Consider the following 14,171-nt stretch of genomic DNA (forward strand, 5'->3'; position numbering starts at 1 on the left):
GTGGTGGACTGTGGGAAAGCATACTATAGTTAATGCATGGGGGAATTAATTCATCCATGGTTAATGGATAAGCTAAACATAAGGCATAACTAAAATCAAGAACAGGAAGCGGCTATGAAAAAAAATAAATAAATAAAAAATAAAAAAATTATATATATATATATATATATATAATTATACAAAGCAATATTGTAAATTAAATAAATGTGGGTATATAAAAGTATTGAAAGGCAAATAAAACATAGTTGTAATGATGGGAGCAAGAAGCCAAAATGATATAGGCCTATGTAGTATTGTATAAGGCATATAATATATATAGATATAGTGCATCTTGAAAAAATGAAACATTAACTATAGTAATGCTTTCCCACAGTCCACCACTTGCTCATTCATTGTTCACCCTTATCACTATTTATTTGTTCATTATCATTAATCCTTTATAGACGTATGCCGACTTGCTTTGACTTAATTACCGTATTGTTTCTCAAATTGTATATTGCTAAGATAGTTTCTCAATATGTTCATTTTATGTCAAGCGTTGACAAAGACTACAGGAGTAGCCGAAATATTCGCCTAATAAATTTCAGTGTTTCTAAAGTCAACATCTTACGTATTTGAGTTCCTTTACTGTTACGTTATATTATATTCTATATACATATATATATATGTATATATACTATATATATATATATATATATATATGTATATATATATATATGTATAAATATATATAGATTAATGTTTTATTGTTATGGTACTCCCAATAGCAGAAGTTATTGAACACAGCAAGTGCTTCCCTATATTGTGTTTTAAACCTCATTTGGTTTCAAGGAAAATTTATCTCAGAATTAAAATAAAAAATTAATCTTTATATTTGACAACCCAGAGATCCAGATCTTTACAACTTTGCTAAGATTCCCAAGTACTGTTCATGCCGTCTATGATTGATTGTGAATATAAGTGATGACGTATATACGCCCTCATTTGGTGGGTAAAGTTATAAGTTATAAAGTAATTGTGTTTAGGTATCTTTATAAGTATTTTATTCAGCTAATTAGAATTGTATATGGCGATGTTGCAATCGTGTGTTACGGTAGTGTATTCAATTACGTATATAATGAATTTAAAAATTATTGAGAAAAAAATCGACAACAACAACGAAAATAAAAACATCTGCTATGTCCATTTATTAACATTGTGTACACATAATGTGGCTCATAGAGCAGATTCGGTTATAGCACGAGCTTATTATCGTTTTTGAATTTATTTACACAAGCCAACATTTCACAACTTACAAAAGGCTCCGTAAAAGACAACTACACATTGTATTAAAGTAACTGATACTATATCTTGAGTACCTCGGACTCTTAATGAATTGATTTACGCAAGACAACATTCCACAACTGTACAAAAGGCTCCGTAAAAAAAAACAACTACACATTGTATTAACCTAACTGAGTACCTCGGACTCTTAAGTTAACATATATATCTCTTAAAAATAATTCATAACAAAATGATAATATAAACAAGATGGACCATGCAATAACATCTTTTAAAATGAATCACTTCTAATAAATTTAAAAGAAATTTTTAGGAAAAAAAACAATTAAGACATCAGCAACAAAATGTGTACTCATCAACAGGTACTTCAGGATTGGGACCTTTGCATTCGCACCGGAATAACCCTCTGCATGAATAAAAATGCTCACTACATGACCGACAGTGATCCTCGCGGTAGTCCCCCATGCACGTGCCAAAGTTCGGACAAATGGTACAGTGGTTGTGCGATTTGCCAGAGTCAATTTCCGCTGAATTCCGGCACATTCCTGTAACGTACACGCCTGCTACTTCGCACTCCTCGTTTAGACACTTCACAGTCGCATCATAGCCAGTACATTCGTAGTCGTGTCCTGCATAATCTGGTTGGTAGAGGAGGTCACGAATGGTCGCTTTTAGATCGTCACCACAATAGTAGCATGCACCAGAAACAACGACATTGTCCAGAGGATTATCCCCACTGATATCAATAAAACCCATCCTCATTCCTGCTCGAAGACATTTGCTGACGCCTCTGATGTTGACGACACCCTGTTTCTCTAGCCAAACGTTAACTTCCTTCACTGACATTTTTGTCTTTCTCTGACGTACTTCCAGGCCACATAGACGCATTATTATGTCACGTTTCGTACCAGAAACCTTCAAGCTAGCATCTCGACACTTCTGTTTCAACTGACGGACCGTCATCTTTCGAAGCGCCAAAATGTCCTCATCCGAAGTCGCTTTATACCTCTCTTCCTGAAATATAAAAAACAAAATTAACACATTTATTGTTTTTTTATGTTTTGAACATAATATCAGATAACTTGGCACGTGGGTGTGCCAGTAAGGTGTAATCTTATGCTTGAATTTAGTGTATGCAAGTCAGAGTCATGCACTTTGGCGCTTACGTTTCGCACCAAATTGCGGCCACAGCTCCCCACATTCATGTTGTTATAAATGTTTGTATTGCTCAAGGGAATAATATAACATTAATAAAATATTTATTAAGATCTTCTTTGATCGCCACAAGCATTTTCAATTCTCTTTAGTTTTATTCAAAACGTTATATATCCAAACAAAATTGCCAAAATATAAAACATTGCCCGCGACCTTCATACAATCTAAGATAAGTAAGCCTATTATATTTTTGATTGGATATATTTAGCCAATTTAGCTTTGATTAGGACTTGGGTATTTAACTAATGACCGCGTAAACTCCAATAAGTAATTACTACTTGGAGGAACATGAGTATTTTATTTGTGCTGATTTTGCCGATATTTTATACCAGTGATCATTAATAATATGGTGATACCGCAAAACGTCGAATTGACGCCCTGGGCTTCTTCTTCTTTCTTTTTTTTTTTTTTTTTTTTCAAACTTTTTTTTTTTTTTTTTTTTTTTTTTGCAAACTTTTGCTGGGCTTTTTTTTTAAATGGGCTTCTTTTCGAGACTACATGTGCAAAGTACATGCCTATACATTGATTGTAATAAACAGTTTTTATGCTATATTTCTCTATTTTTATTTTGAATTTTGGTCAATATACTCTAGCCTGTTTATTCTACTGTCGGCATAATGTGGGAACGACTATTAATCTCCGTTCTCATTGCTAACTGTTTATTACAATCAATGTATAGGCCTACCCGATTTTAATTACTCTCATTATAATCCGCATTGTTTATTCTTTAACTCCTCCCACTACAGTGGTTATGTGTGTCCACTTTTTGCTAGTTTTTTCATGTACCTTGATAAAGACCTGAGGATAGGTCGAAATATTGGTTTTCTCCAATAATTTAATTTTATGTTTTATTCCTGTCTCTTATACACATCTAGATGTGTATAAGAGACAGCCCCCAAGTAGTCAACTCTGCCCCAAGTAGTCAACTCGGTCCCAAGTTAACTCGGCCCAAATTTATTGTCTATTTACGAAATAATTACCAAAAGAATATGAATGCAAAGCCAAACTATGCCAAAAGTAAAGTGTTTTAAATCTTGCCTTTGTTATTCTTTTTTTTTTATTAACAATAATACAAATAGCATTAATAGCAATAATATTAAAATAATAATGATAAAAAAGGCATAATAAAAACTATTGATAATAACGATATAAACATACTGATTTATAGGTGTATCAAATATAAATTATTATATACAGTATATGCATATATACTATGCATATTTAAATATACTGAAATTCTTCTCCAATAAAGTTCTTCTAAAGCCCATATTGTTATATAGTATTCGTTTTCTATTGTGTTTATATATAAGATAATTTAGATCTTACCTATTATATAATGATTTATATATATATATACAGTATATATATATAGGCCTATAATATTAAAATATTAACTTCTTTATATATATATACGGTATATACAGTATATATATGCCTATATATATATATATAAAGTATATTTAATATGTCTATAACTCACTAAGCATTGTCATGATTATGTCGTTATTTTTATCATCATCGTTATTATCATTATTAGTACCGATACCTTTTTCTATTGTTATTAATATTATTTTTATTAATGCAGTTTTAATTATCGTAAGTGGATGTAAATAAAAAGAAATAACAAAAGCAACGATATAGAACACTATAATTTGGGTTTTGCATTCAAATCTCTTTTGGTAAATTTTCAGTAAATACACATAAAAATTGGGGCCGAGTTGACTTGGGACCGAGTTGACATAGGGCCAAAAGTTGACTTAGGGCCGAGTTAACTTGGATCCGAGTTGACTTGGGACCGAGTTGACTCGAATTCTTCAAAAACCTGGGAGAAAGGTTTTCCGAATTTCACCCAGTTTTTAAATATTCAAAAAATTGTATCTTATTAACTAACTTCCTACTTTTTCGTCAAATGCATTTGTGTCTTAGAGAAATTAGTTCTACAACATATCAAACTTAAAAACATTTTTTTAGTTGTATTTCCGAATGAAGTGTAATTTTGGGGGAAAAATATAAGCCTACGTGTTAACTACTAGAATCTAAATTTTAATTTTATGTTTTATTCCTTACATGAAAGAAATATACATTATTTGCATTATACTTTTCTATTATTCTATTTCTATTATTTAAAATAAAAAATATACAGGGCTATTAATTGGGCCTATTGATTCCTTAATAATAGCCCGTTCCACACGCCTAATAAAGGCTATAGACTGTATTGCGTTCTGGAGGTCGTGGGTTCTATTTCCACACGAATCAATTGCGAGATTTTGTTCACGAATATTTGGGAATGTACTGAGCATTCAGTAACGGCACGTCAGCTAGGGAAAAACATTATTTCCTAAATACTTATTTATTGTTTTATCGTTTAAAATATATATACATATAAATTAAAATACAATTACATTAAACAAAATAATAAAAGAAAAAATTAGATTTTAAAAATAATTATGCAAAAGAATACTTACGTTCACTAATTTATACATGATGTGTTCAAACTGAAGGTATTATAGTAAACAATATATCTAAATTTCTGGCAACTGAAGTTCTATTTGGATGAACGATGATGGTGAGTTAACGCTGCAATGTTTCGAACTGATGTAAAGTTAATCGGATAACGCGTGCTTCTTAATGACGTGACAAGTGAACTTGCTATTATGCACGACCAATCAAAACAGTTTGTTGGTCTTAACCAACCAATCAAATTCTGAACTTCTGAATAAGTTTACGCTAATAATATTTGTTAATCTTTATCAATCTTTATAAACTTAATTGTTCATGAAAAAGGCCTGGACTGACAGGGCGGGGTGACAAGAGATAAACAATATACTGGGTAGAAATTACACATTTAAAAAGGTGTGAAAACGCCTCTCGTGAATAAACAAAGGTGTTAAAACAAATTGTAGCGTTTGATTAATGGCTAATTTTAGTTAAATTTATATATATGCCTATATAAATTAAATTATATATATAATTATCAATTATATAAATATCTATAACTTTTTCTAGTTCATGATCAACACGTCTTAGTCCAGCTAATTAGGCATACACATGTCTGAGTCAAGCACTTCGAAATAACGAAATAAAACTTAACATACTACGAACCATACTGAAATAATAATTTAGATAGGGATTAACGTCAGCAGCAAAATGGCATGTTTTAAATCATATTTAAAAATATAATTCAATATTTAATAAATATTCGATCTTTTATGTAAAAGAAAGTTAGTAGTATAAATCTGTGCAAAGTTGCAACAACTAATAATATTGTTTTTTAATGGTATTTATTTTTTTAAACTTTTGAATGGATATTATTCATTGGGTTTTTTTTTTTTTTTTTTTTTTTTTTTTTAATACAGTAGAATACCTATTATGGGGACACACCAGGACCAAAAAAGTTCCCCCTTATAGGGGTCCTCTAAATAGGAGTACCCCTATTCAGAGGGGAATTCTTCAGGGGAAGCTAACCAAACACTTGCAATTTTCCCGTTAATATGGGTTTTTGGCATGTTTTTGTATAACGATAACATACATTCTTTATAATTTTATTTTTATTGACATATAGTTACAGTAAAATTTGAACTACTTTCTTATAGCAATAATTTGCAATGCAAATACAATTCATTTATAATATGAAATCAGCAGAAATGTAATTAAAAAAACAATGTTTTTATATTGTTTCATGATGCAAATGTTTATAATCAAATATTAATATTAATAAGACTTACTAATAGGTGTATGTAGCGTGAATATAGAGTAATGGCTTGAAAAGGGTACATGTTAAGGTATGGATTGGAATCCTATATGAAAAAAAAAAATCATTTTAGAAACTTGAAAGCCAAAAAAAAATATTAGATTAGCCTGAATTCTCTCATAAGGGTCCAGCTCCAACCCACAAAAGAACAAAAAGCAGCTGACTACCAACATTTGCATAATTATTTCCCACTAAAATAGAATTCACACATGTTAGGGGTGGGGATAGGTCCGGACGTCGGCGATCCTCTGGAGTCCGCCCTAGGAGTTAAATAATCATTCTATGAAGCCCAGTCGGTCAAATACTGCAAGTATTGTCATATATATAAGATTAGAAATATACAGTATAATATTCTAAAAAATAATGTTTATTACTTCTACGTCTTTGACTATGAAAACCCTTTATAAACGAAAGACAAATAACCATTTAAATTATGAAAAACTGTTAGCCAGTAAGTGTGTTTATAATGTTAACAACAAAAGCAGGTAAAATACTGGTAAAGAATATAGTAAGCTGGATTAAATATGCTAAGAGATTGTGATGGATGTAGACATTCATTATTCGTCACTCATTGAATTATTTTAGTGAATAATATGGTACTTTATAGTATATTTTATTCTGCTATATTTAGTGAACAATACGCGTTTGTATCAGTGCGCAACCCGCATGCACTCACTAAAGCGACGTTCACACCTGGCCTACCTAATATACTGAATATTTTATTACTCTGCTTGTCCTCCACTATATTTTTTTTTAACTTGATTTGAATAATTAATGTTTAGTACAGTACATGTGTTGCTTTTGTAGGATGAAGTCCTCGTCCAATATTTTGTAGATTCGTGTAATTGTAAAACTTTTTTTTACGATATTTAAATGGACATAGGAACTCAAAAATGCCAATAATGGTACGATACATATTAAAAAGAATGGTGCTACGATATATTTATTCAAGATCTGTGCGCGCGTCTGGACGGTAAATCGTCACAAACTTTTGGTCCTTACTCAAATTAGTGTATGATTATAAATCAAGTTTGTCGCAAGAGAAAGAATGTGGTAGTATTGTATTTGAAAAGCCGTTATGATTTTTACTCATAACTTTAGCAATAATAAATCAATTCCAGGTAATTTTGAAGCTTATAATGTGGAGGGAATATATTATTAAAAAGTCAATATTCTAGTCTTGGTTATACTGATACTGGTTTTGGTATGACACGCCCATCTAAATACCAAATAACGTTAAGACAATGTAAATAACAAACAGATAATTCGAAATAAACAGTGTATGGTACATGTTTATGGGAAGGCATGGGAACCACAAACATCTTATAATCTTGGATATATTTATAGTGTGAGAGGTAATCCAAGTATTTATTCAAACGGTTAATATGATAATTAGTTATAAGTACAGTGGTTATTATTATAATAGTGTTTATTACGGATATTGTACAAAATAATCTCCAAGGACTAAGAGAAGCGGATTAAATATTTCTTTATTCAAACATCTGCACCAGGTGATGATGTTGAGAACGCAATATTGAATCACTATGTGGCTTCTCTTCTTTTTGGAATCTGCATGATCTGATTATCTAAACATAGGCCTAATCAGTGGACCACTTGGTTTTTGGCATCTATGTTTAACGAATATAACGTTGATTTTGAAATTTCTATGAAGTTTGGATGATTAGAGAATAGATATGAAATTATTGTTACTTAAAACATAATTTTAAAAAAAATTCATAACGTTAGCCTATATATAGGCCTATTTTAAATAAAAAATAATCGTTGCGGAATCGAATAAATACAGAAATACGTACAGTATATGAAATGTGAAATAAAAAAAATCAGTGACAAAGGTTTATGGAGCATCACAAGTGGCGCCCCCCCCCCTTTCACCCATCAGACAGGTCAAGTCCCCACCCATCAGACAGGTCAAGTCCCCACTCCCCCTACCTCAATCGGCCAGAGCTCGTCAGGTAGTCAGACCAAAAAAAAATAAATAAAAAATAATGGCCTACGCCAAGCCAACACTGTCACAGTCTGAGAGTGCCATTTCTAGCCATCCAGCCAGAGGTCCCGATCAACAACAAAAATCACATTTAGGAGAGGACAACCCCTTCCAGAGTCTCCCCCTGCACAGGCCTACGAGCTCAAGCACCCCATCCCCTAGAAAATACATCCTACAGAGCCAGTGAACATCATGCAGTATTTCTTTACTAAAAAAACCCCTATATTTCGTCAGTTACGGTAAATTTCATAGGTCTTAGTAAATAACAAGGTAGATTGTTTCAGATTTCAGATATACAACAGAATGCATTTGAAGAATAAACATGTACTGTACTGTCGACTATTATATGTCTTTATTGATATCATAGCTTGGTAATATATACGGTAAGCTTGTTCCACTGTAAGAGCGTAGTGGATTTCTACAGAGCTCCTTGCAATTTCGTCCCGCTTTTGGTGACACGTTAAAAAGCAAACTTGTTTTAGACATAGATTAATGTTCTTAGGATCTTGACGCGTTTAGCTATAATGTACTTAAATTTGAAATTACTTAGGCCAATTTAGTTTGTGCATGTGTAGGTGAACGTATACCAATATTTTTTAATGTATTTACATTAAAAAAAAAGTAATTATGACAGTATATAAAAATTGTGATACTTTGCTAGGCCCACAAATTCTCCTCGGCGGAGCTCCGGTTTTAGGTCTGATATAATCAGACATACCGTTTTCAATGGGTCATGCAAGTGTGTAGCAGAAGCATCTGTAATAGGTATATTTGTGCACTGTTAAAAAAAAATACTGAAATATAATATTAATATTAACTTTTTGTTTATTATGCAGCACTATGAGCCTGTAATTACTACTTTTTCTACTTCCACACAAATTAAAAACCCCTATTTTACCTATTTGGTACATTTCACATAGGCCTACTTCAACGACAGTCATTGAATTCGGTTCGACGCGATAAGGGGTTTATCAAACCATGATCAAACCGTACGCAAAGGTAATTTTGACCAACTGAGTGATTCTTATCCTAATTCCCCTTTTATCATTGAAAAGAAGGGCAAAACAATTTATTTTTTAGGCCTTATAATAGACCTAGGCCTATTATAAAGAAAATCCAGCATTCTGCTCCGCATTTGAAGTCAAATGGTGGACCTCTATACTGTATACGTTTTTGTTACGATCGAATTCCTAAATGCTATAGATTTATAGCATGGTGATGGACAGTGGTGTCGCCAGGGGATTCGGGGAAACCTTACCCCCCATCCCTGTTGCCCAGGCCTGGATCCGCAGTCGTCCGACGCCATGACACATTGTCTTCGGACAAAGAAAAAAAAAATCTTAGTTTACCTATCCAAATGATATATTTTGATTGCCAATCCCTGTGTGGCTAAAGCACCATTTGGGCCATTAAGTCAAAAAAAAAAAAAACCCTCACTATGAACCCTGCCAGGGATTTTTATTCCAGGACCCGCGATCGAGGCTCGAGCCTGCCCCTTGTTTTGGACCCCCTGCCGGCAAATTTCTGGAGCCACTACCGGTGATGACTATTTTTCTGTGCAACCAGAATTCAAATTTACGGCTTCTTTATAATATGTCGAAGGCTTGTGTATCAAAATTCATATACTTTAGTAGTAACTGAAGGTCGAACTAAACCCGTATGGTTAATGCTACGTTGGCTCTGTTGCTTACACCAATACACATCGTCAACACTCTTCTATAACGGCCGCCTATAAATACGCCAGCGCCAGACTGCTATAACATTTTCATATGTCACTTGCCAACACAGGAAGTAAGTCCGATACTACAATATATTCTGTGTCCGGTAATGCGGGAAGTGGAACATGGAAGATGCATTTTCATTAAATTCATAAATAATGGTGATGTAAAATAAAGGTATACTGTACTGATAATAAGGAGAAATGAAACAAAATCGCTGACAAATTTTGATCTGTTTTATTAAACAGAGCTGTCAACTTATTGTACACCATTTCCTGGGTTTGAGAAGCAGACGTCTTGTGGTGCCAGATGTTAAAATAATCCTCATTCGCCACTAAACTGCGTAAATTTTTAAGACTGTTAGTTTATTTCTGTTCATATTTTAAAATTTGTATAACTACCATGGTAAATCTATGCTTGATATATTGATGTGTACCTTTAATTTCAATATACTGTAACTTACAATAATTCTTGACCGGGGTGGGGTGCAGGGTAGGGGACTTTATGTAATTTTGTTCTAAGTAGTCCATAGGTAACTTTTTATATTGTACTTTTATATGTTTGTATTTTTTACTGAATGCACCAAAAAAAAAAAATGTTGAGTGTTACTGTTTCAAAAGTGAGATACAAATAAAACTTGAAGGTTGTAGTTCCATCGACATAGTAGTAGGTATTAGGCCTACATCCTACACACACTTTTTTGGACAGCATCCGAATGCATAAAAAACGAACTTCCTATGTTCATATTAATGTAGAACAGGAATAATGCCAGTAGGAAAAATGCTAGTAAATGAATAAACAACATTACAAGGAACAATTTCATAATATGGGTATTATTTAAGGCATAGAAAGGAGCTATCACACACCAGTTATGCTGGTTTCCATAAAATCGCTACACGCTATCGCCGACGGCTTTTGGTGATGTTGATTGGTTGGTCCAAGGTGGTATAAAATAAGGTATTTATTTATAACTTCTTGGTTAGTCGTGGTCGTATCGAGGAGCCCTCCCGACTGCGTCGGGAACTATAGCGATAATGTAACGATTTTATGGAAACCTGGATTTAATCCTACTCATAAGGTAATTACTGGTGTTCATAGCATTAATAAGAAGCATATTTCTTCATTGCGCATTAACTAAGCCTAATAAATTTATTTATTCGGTTGTATTTTTTTAAATCAATTTAATACAGAGCATCAGTATCAGTTATGAAAAATCTGTCATAATTAGTTAAGTATCATAGAGTAGATGTATTCAAAATAAATAGCCTATAACTTAGGCTCGATTTACACTAGATAACGACACGACAACCACATATCGTGTCTTTTATATTCTTCCACACTGATCGCATTTTTATCATTGTCGTGTCGTTATCGTGTACAGTGTAAATGTAGCTTAAGGTTGTAATTTATTTATTTAAGTAGCGGGGCGTGCCGCATGGGGCATATTCATTATATTATTAATTACCTGATAACATGTGGTCGAAAACGTTAGTACAATAAACAATTTGAAACATACTTTATGTATGGATCACTTTATACAACATTTATATTTACTGGCCCAGAAACGAAAAGTTGGATAAGAAGAGTGACAACAGTACTTATGGTCGTCATTTGATGACCATTTTCCATGCTGGGAAGACGATCTGCAACATTACAGTGCAGTGCGCATACGTCACCCTATTACATAATCGGTCACAGTCATGTCAATTTCATTCAGCTAAAGAAAGTTCGAGACAATGACCTGAAAGTAACTGGTGTGAAAAACTATTTTATTGCCTTAATTTAACTGACATAATACGGTACTATAACTATATACTTAAAAATGGAAAACCCCGTCAGAAACTGGAAGAAATACAACTTGTGAAATCCAGCTACGTTTTTAAACTATAGGCCTACAGTTCATCGGGGCATAGCTACAACTTCGAAGTACCTTGGACTCTGTGTGACGCCAGTCATTGGTTCAAAGCTGGGCCGAGGGTTCGATTCTGGCAGTTCAAACGTAAAACGCTGTAGAAGACTTGCCATAAATATGTAAATTTCCATTTTAGCTAAGCTCTCACCCAGACAGGCCCGTCGACCTAAATACAAATGAAAGCAGGTTAAAAAAAATCGATAAAGAGTGTTTTCGTAAGTGTAACAGCCAGGGGTGGCGCCAGCGGGCCCCCCCCCCCCCGCGTCGGGGAGAAAAAGCACAATTCGTCGGGGAGAAAAAAATATAATATGTATTTTTTACATATTAGTAGACTATAAAATCGATTAAATAAGCCTTTTAAACCCCTAAATTGTCGAAATTTTCGGGGCTTCCCTCCAGGACCACTTTCGGAACCTTTTAATCGAAGCTTGACCACGCCCACTTTGCTTTCGTCGGGGAAATCTGGCACCTCGTCGGGGGAACCGCACCCCTCGGGACTCGCCCCCCCCCCACGTCGAGCAAATCCTGGCGCCACCCCTGGTAACAGCGCATGTCTACTTCCCAATTTCTTTTCCAACAGTAATTTTCTATTCAAGGTATAAAATCGACGGCAACGTGACGTCATGTGAGCCAGACGAGCAGTTATAAAATTATTGCTCTTACACACGTCATATAACGATTTTATATTCCTGCTACACAGAAGAATAAAATGTGTGGAAACCAGCTCTGGGCTCACATGTAGAAGTACCAGGTCTCTTTCTTTCTTTCAGGCCAGACGTATGCGATGTGGGGTAGGCGAGATGCCCTTTACAAACTTACCTAAACCAAATGGCATAAACGCGTCTCCTTTTTTACACGTCTTCTCATCAGCATCCATAAATCTCTCCGGTTTAAATTCAAAGGGATCTTTCCAGTATTTCGGATCCGTGTGGACGAATGCTAAGTTGACATTAAATTCTGTATTTCCTGGAATGTCATATCCATTTACGACGAAATCTGAGCTGGTACGATGAGGTATGAGCACAGGCACAATGTTTCCCAGTCGTTGAACTTCGCAAATTGTTGCTTCAAAATACGGAACTTTTAGTTTGTCTAATGTTCTCAAAGGGCGCTCTCCAACGGCATTATCAATCTCATCTTGAACCTATGACGATAAAAAGATCATACGGTAGTTATCACCGAAAGGGCGCTGTAACGAAACAATTGCAATTTTGCAGTAATACTGTTCTGTCCTATCTTTTACTTACTATTTCAATATTGGTCATTTTGACAATTGTATACTAGTGTCAAATTTGGGAAAAAAGAAGAAAATGTTATTCAAATTCTCTTCCTCAACATTTATTTCACCAATAATAACATAATTAATCATACACTTGCCAATATAAATAGTAAAGCATATGAATGAGAAATATGAAAATTAAAGTTTAACCATTTTGTTTAGAACAAAATAATAGTTATTGAAATTATTGGTTTGGATCAGGATTAGAAGCGTCAACTTGTCTCAACCTGACCTATAAAACAAATAAATTAAAAGACAAATAAAAAGTAAAGTAAATAAATAAATTAATTAATTAGAAAAACACTATAATGCACACGTGTAAAAACATAATAATATTAAAGGCAAAGACCATTAGAACAAATCAATGCCTATAATAGCACAAACCATAATAAATGGTTACTGGTCAGAATAATTTAAAAGATACATTTTTTTCATACGATTTCTAAAAGTCAGTAAATTATTACAATTTATTATTTGATCATCCAATTCATATAAGTCTGAGAGTTCCATTACCGGCAATCTGAAGGCTGTCTCTTATACACATCTAGATGTGTATAAGAGACAGGGGGTGGCGCCAGTGGTCGTCCTGGGTTGTCACCAACCCCCTCCCCTCGTCAGGGAGAAAAATACACTTCGTCGGGGAGATAAACAAATTATATATATTTTTACATACACTGGATCACTTCCGAGAATTTTTGAGCAGCGGCGCCCGACCACGCCCACTTACGTTCTCGTCGGAGATTCGGCCCCCTCGTCAGGAACTTCTGGCCCCGTCGGCCAATCCTGGAGCTACCCGTGATTTAAGATGAATTTACTCAATTACATTCCTTCTGTTAAAAGCATTTAAAATTACATAGCCTATAAATAAGTAGCTTAGCATACCCTACATGACTTCATGGAAAATTGTTAAGCTTAGTCGACAAGCTGAATTAACATTAAATCCTTGTAAAGCCTCTCTTGCCAAATGTCCAAGAGAGATTTAAAAGTATTAGGTACCATTACAGAGAGTT

The 14,171-nt window shown here is 33.8% G+C and overlaps 2 protein-coding genes across 2 annotated transcripts in view; both read right to left on the bottom strand.

Moving 5' to 3' along the window:
• Positions 1-1,164: 1,164 nt before the first annotated feature.
• LOC117104938 lies at positions 1,165-5,117 on the bottom strand. The gene is made up of 2 exons (XM_033245896.1): positions 4,962-5,117; positions 1,165-2,295 (listed from the first exon to the last, which is right to left on the bottom strand). Exons 1-2 carry the CDS (start codon positions 4,977-4,979, stop codon positions 1,615-1,617), a joined length of 699 nt encoding a protein of 232 aa, XP_033101787.1. The 5' UTR covers positions 4,980-5,117; the 3' UTR covers positions 1,165-1,614.
• Positions 5,118-10,184: 5,067 nt separating this feature from the next.
• The window catches only part of LOC117105088 (cytochrome P450 2U1-like), a 6,041-nt gene continuing 2,054 nt past the window's right edge, over positions 10,185-14,171 (bottom strand). The window contains exons 2-4 of the mRNA XM_033246118.1: positions 13,389-13,393; positions 12,702-13,026; positions 10,185-12,048 (exon numbers count right to left, since the gene is read on the bottom strand). Of these exons, the coding sequence (XP_033102009.1) occupies positions 11,870-12,048; positions 12,702-13,026; positions 13,389-13,393 (509 nt within the window). The 3' untranslated portion in view covers positions 10,185-11,869. The remainder of the gene's footprint in view (positions 12,049-12,701; positions 13,027-13,388; positions 13,394-14,171) is intronic.

The sequence above is a fragment of the Anneissia japonica genome, unplaced genomic scaffold, assembly GCF_011630105.1.
Source record: "Anneissia japonica isolate Jap-2015-1 unplaced genomic scaffold, ASM1163010v1 scaffold640_len1575945_cov177, whole genome shotgun sequence".
Classification (NCBI taxonomy): Eukaryota; Metazoa; Echinodermata; class Crinoidea; order Comatulida; family Comatulidae; genus Anneissia; species Anneissia japonica.